This window comes from Pteropus alecto, unplaced genomic scaffold (assembly GCF_000325575.1).
Source record: "Pteropus alecto unplaced genomic scaffold, ASM32557v1 scaffold239, whole genome shotgun sequence".
Lineage (NCBI taxonomy): Eukaryota > Metazoa > Chordata > Mammalia > Chiroptera > Pteropodidae > Pteropus > Pteropus alecto.
The window spans coordinates 855,111-872,626 of NW_006494613.1; the positions used below are offsets into that span (position 1 = coordinate 855,111).

General features: G+C 32.5%; 1 protein-coding gene and 1 non-coding gene across 3 annotated transcripts in view; one reads left to right on the top strand and one right to left on the bottom strand.

Moving 5' to 3' along the window:
- Window positions 1-17,516, top strand: part of RNF13 (ring finger protein 13) — a 142,648-nt gene that overhangs the window by 77,072 nt on the left and 48,060 nt on the right. For both annotated transcript variants that reach the window (XM_006926214.3, XM_006926213.3), the window contains exon 5: window positions 9,792-9,879. In XM_006926214.3, coding sequence (XP_006926276.1) covers window positions 9,792-9,879 — 88 coding nt within the window. The remainder of the gene's footprint in view (window positions 1-9,791; window positions 9,880-17,516) is intronic.
- Window positions 16,642-16,748, bottom strand: LOC112474518. Its single transcript, XR_003044379.1, has one exon. It is a non-coding gene; the product is annotated as a U6 spliceosomal RNA (small nuclear RNA).

A 17,516-nucleotide genomic window follows, 5' to 3' on the forward strand; every position in this document is an offset into this window, starting at 1 on the left:
GTAGAGTTTCACTGTATGCATACACATCTTTATGTTCAGCCAAAGACCAAAGGGGACCCAGCGTAGATTTCTGAAGTACTTACCCTTCTCCATGGTACTCAAACCTGGAAATTCAAATTTGAGCCTCCTCAGCTTCCTTGAACTCAGATCTGTGTTCATAACTCGATGAGACTGCTGTGCTCTATATTAGTCTGCATTGCTCTGCTAAGAAGTGATCCACAAAGTTTCTCCAGGCGGAAAGTCAGGGCATTTGTAGGCATCATTATACTTTCATTCTCTCAGTGAGCACAGTCCTGTGCTGACTGTTGTCTAGTGTTTGAAAGCAGCTGTTTTATAAATTTTGTTCGGTTTTCTCATTCTTTATAAAAGGAAGGATAATTCATATCAGTTACTCTGTTGTTGTGAGATGCCCAAGCCTCCCCATCCTATAGTTGTGACATTGATAGCTTGGAAGAATCCAGGCCAGTTGTTTTGCAGAATGCCCCTTACTTTGGATTTGTGTGATTATTTCATCATGATTATATTCAAGTTAAACATTTTTGACAGGAATTCTACATATGAAATATTGCGTCTGTCTTAATTTTAATTCTGTTCCATTGATCTCTAAGTGTGTTATGTTATGCAGTACCACACTGTCTTGATTACTCTAGCTTTATAGAAAGTTTTGAAATTGGGAAATTTGAGCCCTTCAACTTTGTTCTTTTTCAAGATTATCCTGAGTTTTCTGGTTCTTTTGAATTTCCATATGAATTTTAGGATTGGTTTGTTCATTTCTGTAAAAAAAAAAAAATTGCTACCGGGATTTTGATATGGATTGATTTGAAATCGTATGTCAATTTAGGAGTATTGCGATTTTAACAACACTGTTTCCAGCCCACGAAATTTCTTTTCATTTGTTTAGATCTTTAAATTCTTTCTATTTATAAATAATTTTCAATGTACAAGTGTTGTACTTCTCTTGTTAAACTTATTCCTAGGTATTTTATTCTTTTTGCTTCCACATATGGATTTTCCTCTTTAGTTGGATTATTCATTGCTGGTATGTAGAAACAACTGATTTTTGTATATTGATCCCATATTTTGCTACATTGCTGAATTTATTCTAGTAGTTTATTTGTAGATTTTTAAGGTTATCTATATATAAGATTATGTAATTTTTACAAAGAGATAGTTTTACTTCTTCCTTTACAATCTGGATGCCTTTTATTTCATTTTATTGCCTAATTTTCCTGGCTAGAACCTCCTGTATACTATTGAGTAAAAGTGTCAGGAGTGGTATCCTTGTCTTGCTTCTGATCTTAGAGAGAAAGCATTCAGTTTTTTATTTTAAGTGTGATGTTAGCTATAAGTTTTTGGTGTTGCTCTTTATCTGGATGAGGAAGTTTTCTTCTATTTCTAGCTTGTTGAATGTTTTTATCATGAAAGAGTATTGATTCTGTCAAATACCCAGTGTTAGCTGCATGCCAAAAGTTTTGATATTTTCGTTTCATTTATCTCAAATTACTTTTATAATGTATGTCCTTTGTGATTTCTTTTTTCATTCATTAGTTATTTAGGATGTGTTGTTTAATTTTGAAATTTTTGTGAATTTCCCAAATTTCCTTCTAATATTGGTTTCTAACTTCATTACATTGTGTGTGATTTCAGTGCTTTTAAAGTTATCAAAAGTTGTTTTAGGGCCTAACATATGGTCTGTTTTGGAGATTGTGCATTTGAGAAGAATGTTTATTTTGGGGTGCAATGTTCTATAGGTGTTTGTTAAGTCTAGTTGGTTTATAGTGTTGTTTAAGTCTTCTATTCCTTGTTGATCTTCTGATTAGTTCTATATATTATAAAAGTTGTCCATTATTGAAGTCTCCAACTATTATTTTGAATGCATTTTTTCCTTCAGTTCTCTCAGCTTTCACTTTATGTATTTTGGGACTCAGTAATAAGGTGCATATATGTTTATTGTACCTATATCTTCCTGCTGGAAAATATTATAAAATGTCTTTCTTTGTTTTAGGAACAATTTTTATCTTAAAGTCTAGTTTTGTACTGTTTACATAGTATATCTTTTTCCTTATGAAAGTGAGTCTTATAGACAACATATAGATGGACCATGTTTTTTAATCCATTCTGCCAGCCTCTGGCTTTAAATTGAGAGTTCAGTCTGTTTGCATTTCATGTAATTAAGGTAGTATTTAACCTGCCACTTCGTAATTTGTTTTGTATCTTATATCTTTTTTATTTATTTCTTCTTCAATTTCTGTTTCATTTTGTGTTAAATACATATTTTCTAGCATGCATTTTAACTCCTTTGTTTCTTTTACTATGTATTTTTAAGTTATTTTCATAGCAGTTACCCTGGGCATTACAATTAAAATCTTAAAAACAATGTAGTCTAGATTAATATTAACTCAGTTTAAATAATATATAAATATTTTGTTTCAATATACCTTCATTCCCTACCTTCTCTATCATACTATTGTACTATTGTCATAAAAATTGCATCTTTATGTTTTAAGCCCATCAACACAATTTTTTAATGCAGCTTTCTTTTAAAACAGCAAAAAATTACAAATAAAAATATCTTTCCACTGTTTTCATAATACCTATATAGTTATATTTACTGATGCTTTTTATTTTGTGTAGATTCAAGTTATTGTCTACTCTTTATTTATTTCAGCCTGAAGGACTCCTTTTAATATTTCTTATAGGACTCCTGACAGATTCTTTCAGTTTTTGTTTATCAGGAAATGTCTTAATTCTACCATTAGTTTTGAGGGAGAGTTTAGCTGGATATAGAATTTTAAAATAAAATGTTTCTTCTTGTAGTCTTTTTATAGATTTACCTAAGTAGATGATTATGTCAACTTGCAAATTAAGAGCATCTTTTTTTTGAGAGAGGGTAATCTGTGTTTATTCTTTTTCTGTTTCTCTTCCTCTCCTTTTCTCTCTTTCCTGTTTTTCTTTCCCCTTTTCCCAGTCCTCCCCCACTCCTATTATTCAGGAGAAAGCATTCAGTGTTTTATCAGAAAATATGATGTTAATTGTTGGAGTTTTTTGTAGATAACACTGTTAATAGGAAATATTTTAAAATATTAATTTAAAATGTGAACCCAAGTTATTTTTTGGGTGGGAAAGCAGATTGAGAGCGAAAAGAAAATAAAGATGCTTTAAAGTCATTGAAGGCATTATATGATTAAATGGGAGATCAAGAAAATTTAGTCATTCTCTGATTAAGCACTCGGAATACATCTCAAAATATATGTATTTTTAATACTTTTTTCAAAGGCAGGAGAGTTGAATTTCCCTAATATTTTTATTGCTTCTCTACTTCTATTCTTATTACTATACTTGTTTTAGTAAAAAAAATAACTTCTCACTAAAATTTTCCTCTAAATCACATATATTGTCTATTCTGTGTCAATTACAGTCTGACATATTTCAGTATATTCTTTTAGCTTCCCAATTATAATAAACGACCTTTTTATACTCTTAATAAAAATGTTGAAATAATGAACTAAGCTTAAGGTTATATTATTATTAAAATTAGAAGAGAATATGTTTTAAATGGCTGCTATTCTGAATCAAACTTCTTTTGCCCATCACCTGAAGACAGATGTTCTCAGAAACTGGGTGTTTTCAGGAGATGCATGTATGGTATTCATGGAATACCATCTGTCTGCTTCTGAGCAAGCCTTTTCATGGTTGGTCAGTCATTACAAATTATTCTTCATGCAAGGGAAAAACAATACTATAATTCAGAAAAAGCCTTGGGGACTTGAAATACATTTGGAATAAAAAATATTTTTGTTCCAAATGTGTCTAATTTTACATGAGCATCCAGACTGCTGTCTGGTATAATAATTGGGTTCTTTCAAAGGTTCTTTTCCATCAAAGAAAGTCACCTCTGTTGCATTTTTACCATTCTTGCAGGCCTATAACCCATAAATATACATAGGTCTGCTTATTTGTTGTGTCTTTGCCCAGGATAAAAAACAAAGTACACGTAACGCAGTTCTTGTATAGATGTTAAAGAGAGTTGAAAACTATAGGAAATGTAAAAAAAATATGAATGGATTATATTTTATTAGAAGTTTGCTTTTAATTACTTATTTTCAGCAACCAGGTGGCTTTATTTTGCCCAAATATTTGTTGAATGAACAAATGATTTGCTGAAAATCTAAATTTTTTTGTCAAGTCCTGGTCTGTTATATTCTACCTACCTAGGAAATCTGTGTACGGAAACCTTGCTACCTCTAAAATTTAGTGTGCTCAAAACCATTCTCTTCTTTTTCCTTATTAAAACAAGCTGCTTTTTAGCTTTCCCATTTTTGGTTAAATGCATCTCCCAAGTTCCCCAGGTTCAAAAGTTGGTTGTGAAGAAGAATAAAAGTTAGTGTTCTTTCACATATTGCTATTATCCTGCCTTGTCATAATAGGTTCCAAATCTTCAATCTCTCCTCTCCATATCAATCTAAGCATTACCAGATCTTTCTAAAACATTGCTTTAATCATGTCAACTCTTTATTCAAATACCTGCTGTGAACCCTTGACACAGGAGACCCCACATCTACTTTTCTGAATGGCCTTCAAGATACTGTACACTCTATCCTTTTTTCTCTACTTCTCCTCACCTCTGACTCTCCAGTAGTAAACAATAAAAACCAATAGCAGTGACAATAATAACTAGCACTTATTTAATATGTGCCAAGTACTACTGTCTAAAGTACTAAGTACTTTACATATAATCGTTTAATTCTCAGAATAACTCTTTAAGTTGGGTATATTATCATGCTCGTTTTATACAAGTTCAGTTACTTGCCTAAATTTGTGCAACTTGTACATGACAGAGTGAGAATTCGAGTCTAGTTAATACAGTTCCAAGTATCTATACTTTTCACTCCTCTTCCGTTCTTCCTTTTAGTAACACTGTTTGTTCTTTACTGAGGTCAGTGTGTGTGTGTGTGTGTTTTAATATATCTTACTGGGTCTTGCCTTTTGTCTTATTTCTCTCTGACACGAATAGGAGAAATTTCCCCCAACTCTTTCCACTATTCCCCAAATTTCCTCTCTGTTAAAGAATAATTTGAGCTCTATAAAATCTGCCATAGATATTTTAGTCCACAGCATTTTCTCCTCTAAGTTTCTATAAACTATCACAATATTTTAGCATTTTCCTTCTTGGCTTATACTCTGTTTTGTATATATTAGTCCCCTGTTATCTGCAGGGGATATGTTCCAAGACCACCAGTGGATGTCTTAAGCCATAGATAGTACCAAACCCTACACACATACACAGACTTTTTTTCTATACATACATACCTATGATAAAGTTAACTTATAAATTAGGCACAGTAAGAGATTAACAACAATAACTAATAATATAGTAGAATAATTATAACAATATACTATAATAAAAATTATGTGAATGTGGTCTCTTTCTCTCTGTGATAATTGATCTGATAAGCCAAATAGCCACTGAGTAACAGGTGGGTAGTGTATGCAGTGTGGATATACTGGACAAAGGGATGAATCATGTTGCAGGAGGGATGAATCAGGACAGCGAGAGATTTCATTAACACTACTCAGAATGGCACACTATTTAAAACCTATGCATTGTTTATTTCTGGGATTTTCCCTTTACTATCTTTTTTCCTCTCTTAGTTAACCCCTGCCCCCTCTTCCACCCCTGACCTATGGATGTTGCTGTTTCCCCTTAAGAACTGGATCTCTGAAGGCGGGGCATCTCCTAAGCGCTAGGGCGTGCACCCTGGGGGCCTGGCACACCTGGGGTATGGTCAGTGGCTCCATCTGGGGTGTGAACCCAGAAACTTCTGCGTGTAAAGCAGACATGCTAACCACTACACTATGGAGCCACCCTCTCCCTTTACTATTTTTTAACTGCAGTTGACTACAGGTATTTAAAACTGTAGAAAGTGAAACCATGGAAAAGTGGGACTAACTGTGTAGGTTTTATTTTTCCCATAAGATTTTAAGATTAATGTTTTCTGAGTCTTGGTGCTTTCTCATTTCAACTCCTCTTTCCAGACATTTGTAAAATGTTAAATAAGATTAATAATCTTGATTCTCATCCTGATTCATTGGGAAACCCTATGCTTCTCTATCTAATCAAATAAATGTGTTCAAATCTCAGCTCTGACTAAGTGTAAACTTAAGGCAGTTTAATTTACCCGTCTTTCCTCATTTCTAAAACATAGAAAAGAATATCTACATTAAAAGTTGTATTAGTTATTAGAGATAATATATGTAAAGCACTGGTACATAAAGGCTTCCTTTATTCATATAACTTTTGGTCTGGAGCCTTGTTGTGTATATTCTATAAACAGTTTTCCCCCAACCCCTCATGCCTACTTGTCCTTAAAAGTTCTCTACTCAGTGATCATCTTGACAGCATAATCAAGCCTCTTTTATTAGTGTTAGTATTACCAGTTTGTAGAGTCTGCAGATAAGATGAGCTATTGTGTCATTTCCAGGGTTCCTTTTAGTGCCTGTTTTATTGAAGGCTCTTCCATTAGCAGTCTGCTATCTTCTAACAAACGGGCTATTTATAATAATAAACAGTCCCATATTTCTTTAAAACTCTTGATTAGGTGCCACCTGGTCTACATTACTTAGTAGTGGGTTAATTTGTTGATTAGATGTAAAATATGTAGTGTATTTACCACAATTTGAGCTAATAGCTTTGATCGGTTTCCTTAAAAAGGCAGTTTGGCTGTATAATTCAGGTTTTTTCATTTAATTTTAAGTTTGATAGTGGTTTTAGAATTTAGGTTTGTTCACTGTGCTTTTTATTCATGAATCTTTGAGTTCTTTGCCTCCAACTGACACCATGTGTTTGAGGTTGCATTTTATGAATGTGAAACCTTGCACATGGTTACTAAATGATTTAGGTTTTATTTCTGCCTCATGTGTTCTTAAATATACCAGCTGCTGCTTAATTAAAAATGTAATTTAATTTGACTGACACATGAGGTTTATAGTTCATAAACATGATATATTTTCGTTGTTTGTATTCATATGACTGTTGGTCCATATGTTAATGTTTTCTTGATTTAATTTCATTATTTTAGAAATTAAAACAACGAAATCCTCGGGGAAGACTTGTTATATTTTCGAAAGCATGTTTCTATTTTTCTGGAATTCACATTTGTGCTTACAGAATTTCTTTCTATATTAATATTTCTAAGTTTTCTATTTTAGGAATTTTATTTTATTATTTTTTAGCAGAGAACAGCTTTTAATACTGATGTAATTTTATATTGTATTTTTAGAAATAATACCATTTTGAATGTGTGAAAAAAACATTTTTCCTTAGTTGCTTGGTGTAGTTTTAAGAATCTAATGGCTAGATTTAGTTATACACATGGCAGATTATTGTAAATTCATTAATTTATATTGGTGGTTCTTAACAATTTGGGGGTCAGAAAGCCTCTTGTAAAATTGATTACTTTATCTCTTATAAATGATTATGTGCATTAGTTGGCTTTAAAAAGAAGTGTAAAATTATTTTACATTAATGGAGAACAGCTTTTGATATAAATAGTATGTTTCTTAAATTATATCTCTGGGAACAGGTTTTTTTGTTTTGTTTTGTTTTGTTTTTTTGGTGTGAATGAACATTTTTCCTCAACTTTTTGGAAACTGTTAAAATGGTCATTAAAGCATCAGATAAACTAATAGCAACAACCACCAAATATACTTTTGGTTAAATAAAAGCTAAACGAAGTCTGTACTGCTATGTAATAGATTAATATATAAGTAAGAAATAAGGTTTAGAAATTATAATATTCTTTTTAAGAGATTTCCCCTCCCCTCTGTCCCCTTGAAAGGAAGTAATACCTATTGGGAAGAGTCTGTGGGGCTGGCATTTTCTCAATTTTAGTTGGATAACAAAATCCATCTAAAAATAAAATGTATACATTGACAAAAAATAGTAGACTTATTTTCTTTATTATTGACCTTTCCTTGCATGATTGCTAAACATTCATTATAACAATTTTGTTGGCTGGTTTGTTATCTTGCTGTTACTCCTAACATTAGAGCAGGAGATCCTGTCGGTCAACTATTTATGCTATTTTAATTAGTTGTTTTTTTTTTTTTAAATCTCTGCCTTATTTTCTCTCTTGTTTTTGTAATTTTATAGTGTGAGGATATTTAAGCACATACTTTATACATTTACTCATTCAAGTAATATTTAATGAGTGTCTGTATTGTGTCAGGCTATTTCATAGATGCTGTAGAGGCTGTAAAGATGAACAAAATATTAATTTTTGAGATATTCTTATCTCTGACAGCTCAGTTTTTTTCAATGATAAGATAAAAATTTTCTGATTAATTCACATTGTGTTTTTTAGAAATCCAACTTGCATTTGTGGGGTAGTTTTAGAGAAGTCAAGGGTAATATAGAAGAGAATTTTACTCTGTGCAAAGCTAATATGCCTGATTGGAGTTGAACACATAAGCCTCATTCTCTCACCTAGTGTTCAAATCCAGAGTCTGTCTGAATCCTTGGACATTCCTTTTACTCTTGGGAATTCCTGCTCTGGGCTTTCCCTTATTCTTTGGAATTTGTTTCAGTTTTTATTTTTATTAACAGTAGAGTTTTGAATCATTATAATGCTAATAACCAAAACAGAACTAATCATAGGTCTTTGGGGGAATTCTTTTAAAAATTAATTTCCTTGTTTAGAAATATAAATATTATAAACCCTTTGAGAGACATCACCAAATAATGATCGCAAGGTGATGTATTTCAGGTTTCTTACCATCTTAAATATTCAAAACTATATAGTTTTCAAAGTATTCAGAACTATATAATACATATGTATATATAATATGTATGTGTGTGTGTGTACATACATATATATGTATGTACATATACATATATATGTATGTAATTTGCTTTTACCTACCCAGTTTTCATTTTATTTAACCAATATGCAAATAATGATCTGATCCTTCATTTTTACCAGCGGTCTAAAGGTTATATAATAAATAAATAGCCTACGTCTGGGTTTATTTTTATTGAAAACATATTGTTAGTTTGAAAGTGAGGTGTGGATGCTTGTTTGGATGCTTTTTAGATCTTTCATGTAAGGAGATTTTGTCATATATAACTAGCCTTATCCTTATGATGCAAAGGTTACTACTTTGGAGACTAGCTTTAGGAAAGATTAAATAGCTAGACAGAACCAAAGCAAGCAACTTTAGGTTGAAAGTATTGTTAATTCTTTCAGAGCTTTAGAAAGGAATTTAAAAAACATGATAGACGATGAAGCTAATAAAAAATTGCCTTTATTTGACTCATTTGTATGCCTTAGACGTGATATTAGCATTTAAATTTTTTTTTCACATATGGGAAAAATATTGTCATTCTCATTTTAAAATTGGGGAATCAGAAATAATTTGCCCAAGTTTATCTCACTAATAAGTAGTGGAGGTATATTTGAATTTTCAAGAGCTGATGATGAGCTTGATCACAGTAAGTCTCTACCTTTTTAGAGCTAGACAAGTTTATTGTTTTGGATCTTTTTATTATTTTAGCCTGTATTTCTATCTTTTATTATTTGCTTCTCATTTCACTTAATACTATGAATGAAATCAAGAGATAGCAAAGAAATCCTTGATAATCAATTGTAAAATATCGATTTATATTTCAAGAACATACTTATGACATATTTAATCTAGTCCTAGAAATAAGTTATAGACTTGTTGATTTATGTTTGTCGAAGTTGAAGGACTTTTGACAGAGCACTTTCTCATGACTATTTTCTGACTTGTAGGTTTTAAATGCACAGAGAGCAGGATACAAAGCAGCCATAGTTCACAATGTTGATTCTGATGACCTCATTAGCATGGGATCCAACAACAGTAAGTACAGGTATCACTTCTCTCCTGTTTGACAGATCTTTCAGAACTAAAACTTAACAGGATTTTTCTTCTTTCATTTTCTGTTTAAAAAGCAAAATTTCTTCTTTATCAGAAAGAGAATTCTGAATTTTAAACCCCTTGGGACAATTTTATTCACAATAGAAGTAGAATTGACTTTTTTTTTTTCCTGAATGGTTTTTTTGTTTTTTTGTTTTTGTTTTTGTTTTTCTTTAACACATGTGTTTAATTTAGAAGATGTGTTGCTATTTCGGTAAAACTAAAGGAAAACTTTAGTTTTCCTTTAAATAGAGAAATATGTGGAGTTCAAGATGCCATAGAAGAATTTTTTGTGATTTATTTAGAATTTCACAAGATCACATTTTAGGATATGAAGATACACTAAATAGCTATGGTGTTCTTGTGGAATTTCAAAGGCGCATACTTTCGCTTTCTTACACCAGTTGGTTATTAGCTCCTTAACATACCTTGGCATGCCTGTAGCTTTTCATTCAAAATGGTAGTATCTTTCCTTACTCTGTACTAAATATTAGCTTGTAAGGAAAATGAACTAATTTTAATGAAATAACTGGCTTTAATCAGAGTGACTTTTAAGTTGTATGCTTTCACTTAATTTAGTGAGTGGTAAAAGGTGTCTTCTGTTATATTAATGAGTTAAGTTTTAGACTCTGCTTAAGGATGGGGGCTGGTTGCTAGGAGAACCAACTATATGAATAGAGGATTGGAAATTTCTGCCCCACCCCTCCACCTCCAGGGAGTGGTGACGGACTGGAGGTTGAATTGATTACCAATGGCCAGTGGTTTAATCAATCATGCCTAGGTAATTAAGCCTCCATTAAAAAAAAAAGTTCAGTTTGCTTCTGGGTGAAAGTATGGAGATGCTGGGAGAGTTGTGTACTTGGACAAGGCATGGAAGTTTTGTGCCCTTTCCCTCATACCTTGCCCTATATATCTCTTCTATCTGTTCCTAAGTTATGTTGGGAGGAGTGTGGGTGGGGGCTAGTTTTGTGAGACTAAACCTTAACCGGTGAATCTGATACTATCTCTAGCTATATAACTTTAGACTTGAGTTGAATTGAATTGTTTGATGGTGTGAGGGAGATCCCACACACACACATTGGAAATTGAGTTCAGAACCCAAAATACAATGCCAGCGTTCGTGATTAGGTATTTTATTTTTGTTTTTCTTTTAGTATATAACTATACTACTTCTTACTACTAAGGTCCATGGAGTCATGAATGCAATAAAGAGCTTGGAACAAAGAACAGACATAAAGCTATGAACTGATGTACTAAATTGGAATGTATTTAGGACTTTAAATAACTGCATCCTCAATAGGAAATAGTTTGGATTCCTTGATTAAAAAAATCTTTTTATAGCATAAGATACTGTTATTTTGTTTTTTGAGTGGAACTCTTTTCTTTCTTACACAACATACAGAAAACAATTTAGGAATGTTTGTTAGTTAATTTTTTTTTTTGTATTTTAAATCATTATTTTAATCTTCCAGCTGATAAAATCATCCTAATTATAGAATGCATGAATTATCCTTAGCATTTCACAAAAGTTTGACAACCACTGCTTGAGAATTAGAGGAATTGATGAAGGGATTTTACTTACCAAATAAACTAGTTCTGTTGGTACTGCAGATTTGACATATTTTTCTTCTCCTTTAACTATCTCCCTTAAAAAAGTTATTATTCCAGGTGATACATCTCAAGTCAGCACCCTTTGTGACCTGTATACATTACTGGCAAAATGGAAAGTATACACACTCTAGAAATAGGACTGAATTCAAATTTAAGCTCCCATTTGTATTAACTATATAACTTTGAACAAGTTATTTACCCTTTCTGTGTTTTGCTGAAGGCCTGAGCCCATGGTTTAGCCACCCTCCAGACTTCAAGGGTTTTGCGTTAAACAAACTTAGTATCTATTTACTCTGTTGACATTTCCTACAAAAATTCTGCAAGTTGGAGGTATCAGTTCTCTTTAACACCTATTTGTAATACCATAAAACCTTTTTGTGATAATCATGTCAGTTCCTGAGGAGAATGTGCTACATATTAAAAGTAGCATATAACCATATAATAGAAATATTCCAGCTGAGTTATTATATATTAAAGATTGCTCTGAATTTTGGTTCTTGATATTATTGCTTGGATTACTTTGTTACTTTTTGCTTCATTCTTGCATATGTGTGTGTTTCAAAATTTTACATATCCAAAGATAAACGTTATAAAGATCTTTACCAGTTTTCATCTTTGCTGTTACTGTTAGAAGAAAGGAAAACATGGATTGATTATTAAAAGAGAAATGTATCTGTCCCTTTTTTCAAGGTTTGGTTCATAACCACAAGAAATATTGCACATGTTCTACTAACAGCAGAGGTTCTAATATCTGGAAAGGAAAGGAAGATTTTTTTTTTTTTTTAAAGTATAGTTATTTGTGTATTTTTAATAAATTTATTGGGGTGACAGTTAATAAAATATTATGTTTCATGTGTACAGTTCTATAATACATCATCTGTATATTATACTGTATATTCACTACCCAAGTCAAATCTCCTTCCATTACCATATATTTGACCCCCTCTATCCCTATCTAGCTCCCTAATTCCCTCTTCCCTCTGGTAATCAGTAAACTTTTGTCCGTGTCCATGAGTCTCTGCCTGTTTGTAATGTTCTTATGTTGCTTTTGGTTTTATATCCCACATATGAGTGAAATCACATGGTTCTCAACTTTTTCTGTCTGACTTATTTTGCCTACCATGATAATCTCAAGATTCATCCATGTTGTCACAAATTGCAGTATTTCATCTTTTCTTATGGCTAAGTAATATTCCATTGTAGATATGTGCCACATTTTTATCCAGTCATCTATCAAAGGACACTTTAGTTCTCATGTCTTGGCCACCATGAATAATGCTGCTGTGAAGACTGGGGTGCATGTATCTTTACGAATAAATTTTTTTAAATTTGGGGTTAGATACCCAGAAGAGGGATTGCTGGATTGTGTGGTATTCCTATTTTTAATTTTTTAGGAACCTCCATGCTGTTTTCTATAGTGGCTGTACCAACTTGCAGTCGTACCAGCAGTGTATGAAGGTTCCTTTTTGCCCACAACTTCTCCAACACTTGTTATTATTTGTCTTGTCGATGATAGCCATTCTAACAGATGTAAGCCAGTATCTCATTGTGGTTTTGATTTGCATTTCCCTAATGGCTAGTGAGGTTGAGAATCTTTTCATATCTCTGTTGGCTATTTGTATGTCTTCTTGGGAGAAATGTCTGTTCAGGTCCTCTGCTCATTTTTTAATTTGATTTTTTTTTATTGTTGAGTTGTATGAGTTTTTTGTATATTTTGGATATTAGCTGCTTATCAGAGGTATTGTTTGCAAATATCCTCTCCTCTCCCATTCAGGTGGTTACCCCTTTGTTTTGTTGATAGTTCTTTTGCTGTGCAGAAGCTTTTTAGTTTGATATAGTCTGATTCATTTATTTTTGCTTTTAGTTCCCTTGCCTTCGAGGTCAAATTTATAAAATCCTGTCTAAATCCAAGGTCCATGAATTTGGTGCCTATGTTTTCTTCTATGCTATTTATTGTTTCAGGTCTTATATTCAGGTCTTTAATCCATTTTGAGTACATTTTGGTGTGTGATGATAGACAACTATCTAGTTTCATTCTTTTGCAGGTGGCTTTCAAATTTTCCCAGCACCATTTATTGACGAGGCTTTCCTTTCTCCACTGTATGTTTTGGCTCTTTTGTCAAAATTATTTGCTCATATAAATATGAGTTTACTTCTGAACAAGGGAACAGCTTTGTCTTCTTCCTGATCTTAGAGGGAACATTTTTAGTTTTTTACTGTTAAGCATGATGTTAGCTGAGGGTTTGTCATATATGGCCTTTGTTATGTTGAGGTACTTTCCTTCTATACCTATTTTATTAAGTGTTTTAATCATAAATAGATGCTGTGTTGTGTCAAATGCTTTTTCTGCATTATAGATATGATAATATGGTTTTTATCCTTTATTTTGTTTATGTGTTGTATCACATTTATCGATTTGCGTATGCTAAACCATCCATGGACCCCTGGAATAAAGCCCACTTGATCATGATGTGTAATCTTTTTTATGTATCGTTATATTTCATTTGCTAGTATTTTGTATTGCCTCATTTTAAATGTTTTTAGAAAAGTTTGAGAAGAACAGATATTAAGTCATCTTTGAATTTTGGTACTATTCACAGGCAAGGCTATCTGGTCCTGGACTTTTACTTTTAGGGAGGATTTTGATGATCATTTTAATTTCATTACTGTTGATTGGTCTATTAAGATTTTCCAGTTCTTCATGATTCAGTCTAGGAAGGTGTATATTTCTCAGAATTTGTCCATTTCTTCTAGGTTATTGAGTTTGGTGGCATATACTTTTTCATAGTATTCTAGGAAGATGTTTTGTATTTCTGTAGTATCTGTCATATCTTCTCTTTCATATCTGCTTTAATTTAATTGTTTCTTTTCTCTTATTTTCTTAGTAAGTGTAACCAGGGGGGTGTCAAAAAAAAAAGATTTTTTAAATCTTTTTTAAAGAACCGGCTCTTTGTTTTATTAATTTTTTCTATTGTTTTCTTGTTCTCAATTTCATTTAATTCTGCTCTAAATTTTACTATTTCCTTCTGCTGACTTTGGGCTTCATTTGTTCCTCTTTTTTTCTTGAGATGTAATAGTAGGTTGTTAATTTGGGATTTTCCTTTTATCTTGAGATAAACCTGTAATGATATGAACTTTCTTCTTATCACCGCTATTGCTGTTTCCCCAAAATTTTGATATGTTGTATTTTCATTCTTGTTTGTATGTATCTCTTGTTTTCTCCTTTTATTTTTTCTATGGCCCAGTCATTGTTTAGTAGCATGTTGTTTAATCTCCACATATTTGTGTTTTTTCCTGCTTTCTTTTTGCAATTGATATCCAGTTTCAAAGCTTTATGGTCAGAGAATATGCTAGGTATGATTTCAGTCTTTTTAAATTTGTTGAGGCTAGTTTTGTGTCCCAACATGTGATCTGTCCTTGAGAGTGTTCCATGTACTCTAGAGAAGAATGTGTAATCTGGTGTTTTGGGATGAAAGACCCTATAAATATCAATTATGTCTGTTTAGCATAGTGTGTAATTTAAGGTTGATATTTCTTTATTAATTTCCTGTTTGGATGATCTTTCCATTTCTGAAAGTGGGGTATTTAGGTCCCCTACTATAATTGCATTTTTTTCAGTTTCTCCCTTTAGTTCTATTAGTAGTTGCTTTATATATTTTGGTGCTCTCTGATTGGGAGCATAAATATTGATGTTACCGGTCTTCATGATGTATGGTTCCTTTATCATTATGAAGTGTCCATCATTGTCTTGTTACTTTTTTTATTTTTAAGTCTGTTTCATCAGATATAAGTACAGCTCACTTTTCTCTGGATGCCATTTGCTCGGAGTATTGTTTTCCATCCTTTCACTTTGAATCTGTATTAGTCTTTGCAGCTGAGATATGTCTCTTAAAGGCAGCATATAGTTGGGTTTTGTTTTTTGATCCAATATGCTACTCTCTGCCTTTTTATTGTTGAGTGAGTCCATTTACATTTAGAGTGTTATTGAAAGTTTATGAAGTTTTATGAGTCCATTTACATTTAGAGTGTTATTGAAATATGAAGTTTTATGAAATATGAAGAGCCATTTTACCTTTTGTTTTCTGGTAGTTCAATGTCTTCATTGTTTCTTTGTCCTTGTGATTCTGATATTTTAATTTGGTGGTGGTCTATGGTTTTTCCTCCTGTTCCTTCTTGTTTTATGTTATTTGTCTCAGTTCTGGATTTTTTTTGCATGTGTGGTTACCATTAAGTTTGTTTAAAGGAAAGTGTCATATATACAGTAGTTCTTTTCCATCTGCTTTTGTCTTATCTCTATTTCCCTGTGCAGATTCAGATCTTTACTACTTCCCCTTTTCTGTTTTTGTTGTCTCAAATTATCCCTATTTATGCTGTGAGTTCTTTTTAATGTGTTTTTTTAACTTTAACAATCATGTAATATTTAAGTACATAATAATTTGTTCTTAATAAAGGTTGCAGTTTGCTATTTCTGTCTGTTAATCATCCTACTCAGTTTTGTATTTTTTGTCCTTTTGTATTTTGTCCTTTCAGTATTTCCTGTAATGTAGGCTTTGTGGTAGAAAATTCCCTCAGCTTTCGTATGTCTGAAAAGGTCTTTATTTCTCCTTCATATCTAAAGGAGAAATTACCAGCCAATCTGGGCTGGTAATTTTTCTCTTTCAATAGTTTGAATATTTTGTTCCACTCTCTCCTAGCTGATAAAGTCTCTACTGTAAAGTCCAAGGATAATCTAATAGATTTTCCTTTATAGGTTACCATCTTCTTTTCTCTTTTCTCTTTTCTCATTAATTTTTGTCAGTTTTAATATAATGTGTCTTGGAGAAGGGCATTTTGGATTGAGATAATTAGATGTTCTCTTTGCTTCTTGGATTCAAGGATCTAGTTCTTTCCATAAGTCTGGGAAATGCTCATCAACTTTGTTTGAATATGCTCTCTGTTCCCTTCTCCCTCTCTTCTCCTTCTGGTATACCCATTTTTCTTATATTGTTTTTTCTGATGGTGTTAGTTCTTGTAGATTTCTTTCATATTTTTTCACTGTCAAGTCTCTCTTTTCTTTTTTCTGCATCATTTCCAGATTTCTGTCTTCGTTATTACAACAGTATGGAATGCTTCATGAATTTCTGTGTCGTCTTTGTGCAGGTATCATACTAATCTTCTCTGTATCAGTCCAATTTTAGAATATGTGCTGCCAAAGCGAGCACATATAAAGCATTTAGAAGACTGCCTGGTTCTAAGTAGTAATTCAATGGTTATTTAGCCATTGTTATTATTATTGCTGCTGTTACTATTATTACATTCTAGGGTTGGAGAGAAGAAATGAACACATAATCAAAGAGGTTTGCTGTATGTCAAGTAGTGACAAGTGCTATGAAGAAAAACATGTTAGGCTAAAAGGATGTAGAGTGACAGGAATGAGGAAGGGTGGCTATTTTAGATAGGGTGGTCAGAGAAGATTTCTATGTATAAGGCAGTAACATTTAAGCCTGGGTCTAAAGTGAGAGGCTGAGGCATGCAGATTTCTGGTGGAGGAATATTCCAAAAAAAAGGGAACAGTAAACAGATGCAAAGGCTCAAAGATAAAGCATGCTTGGTATTTGTAAGTGTGGCAGTGGCTAGAGTAGAGTGAGCAAAGGACAGAGAGAGTGGCAGGGGATGAGATTAGAGAGGGAGCCAGGGGCCAGATTATGTTGGTTCTGTAGGACTTTGGAATTTGTTCTACATGGATTTTCAACAGAGATGTGAGGTGATCTGACTTATAGTTTAAAAAGATCATTATATTTTAAAAGGATCTATTCTTTGGAGAATAGACTGAAGGTGAAAGATGGGCAAGAGTGCCAACACAGACCTGTTAGAACATTGCTGCAGCATCAGGTAAGAGGTAATGGTGATTTGGAGCATTAGCAGTGACTATGTTGAGAAATGATAGAATTTTGGACCTCTGTTGAAGTTGATAGGATTTGATATAAGGA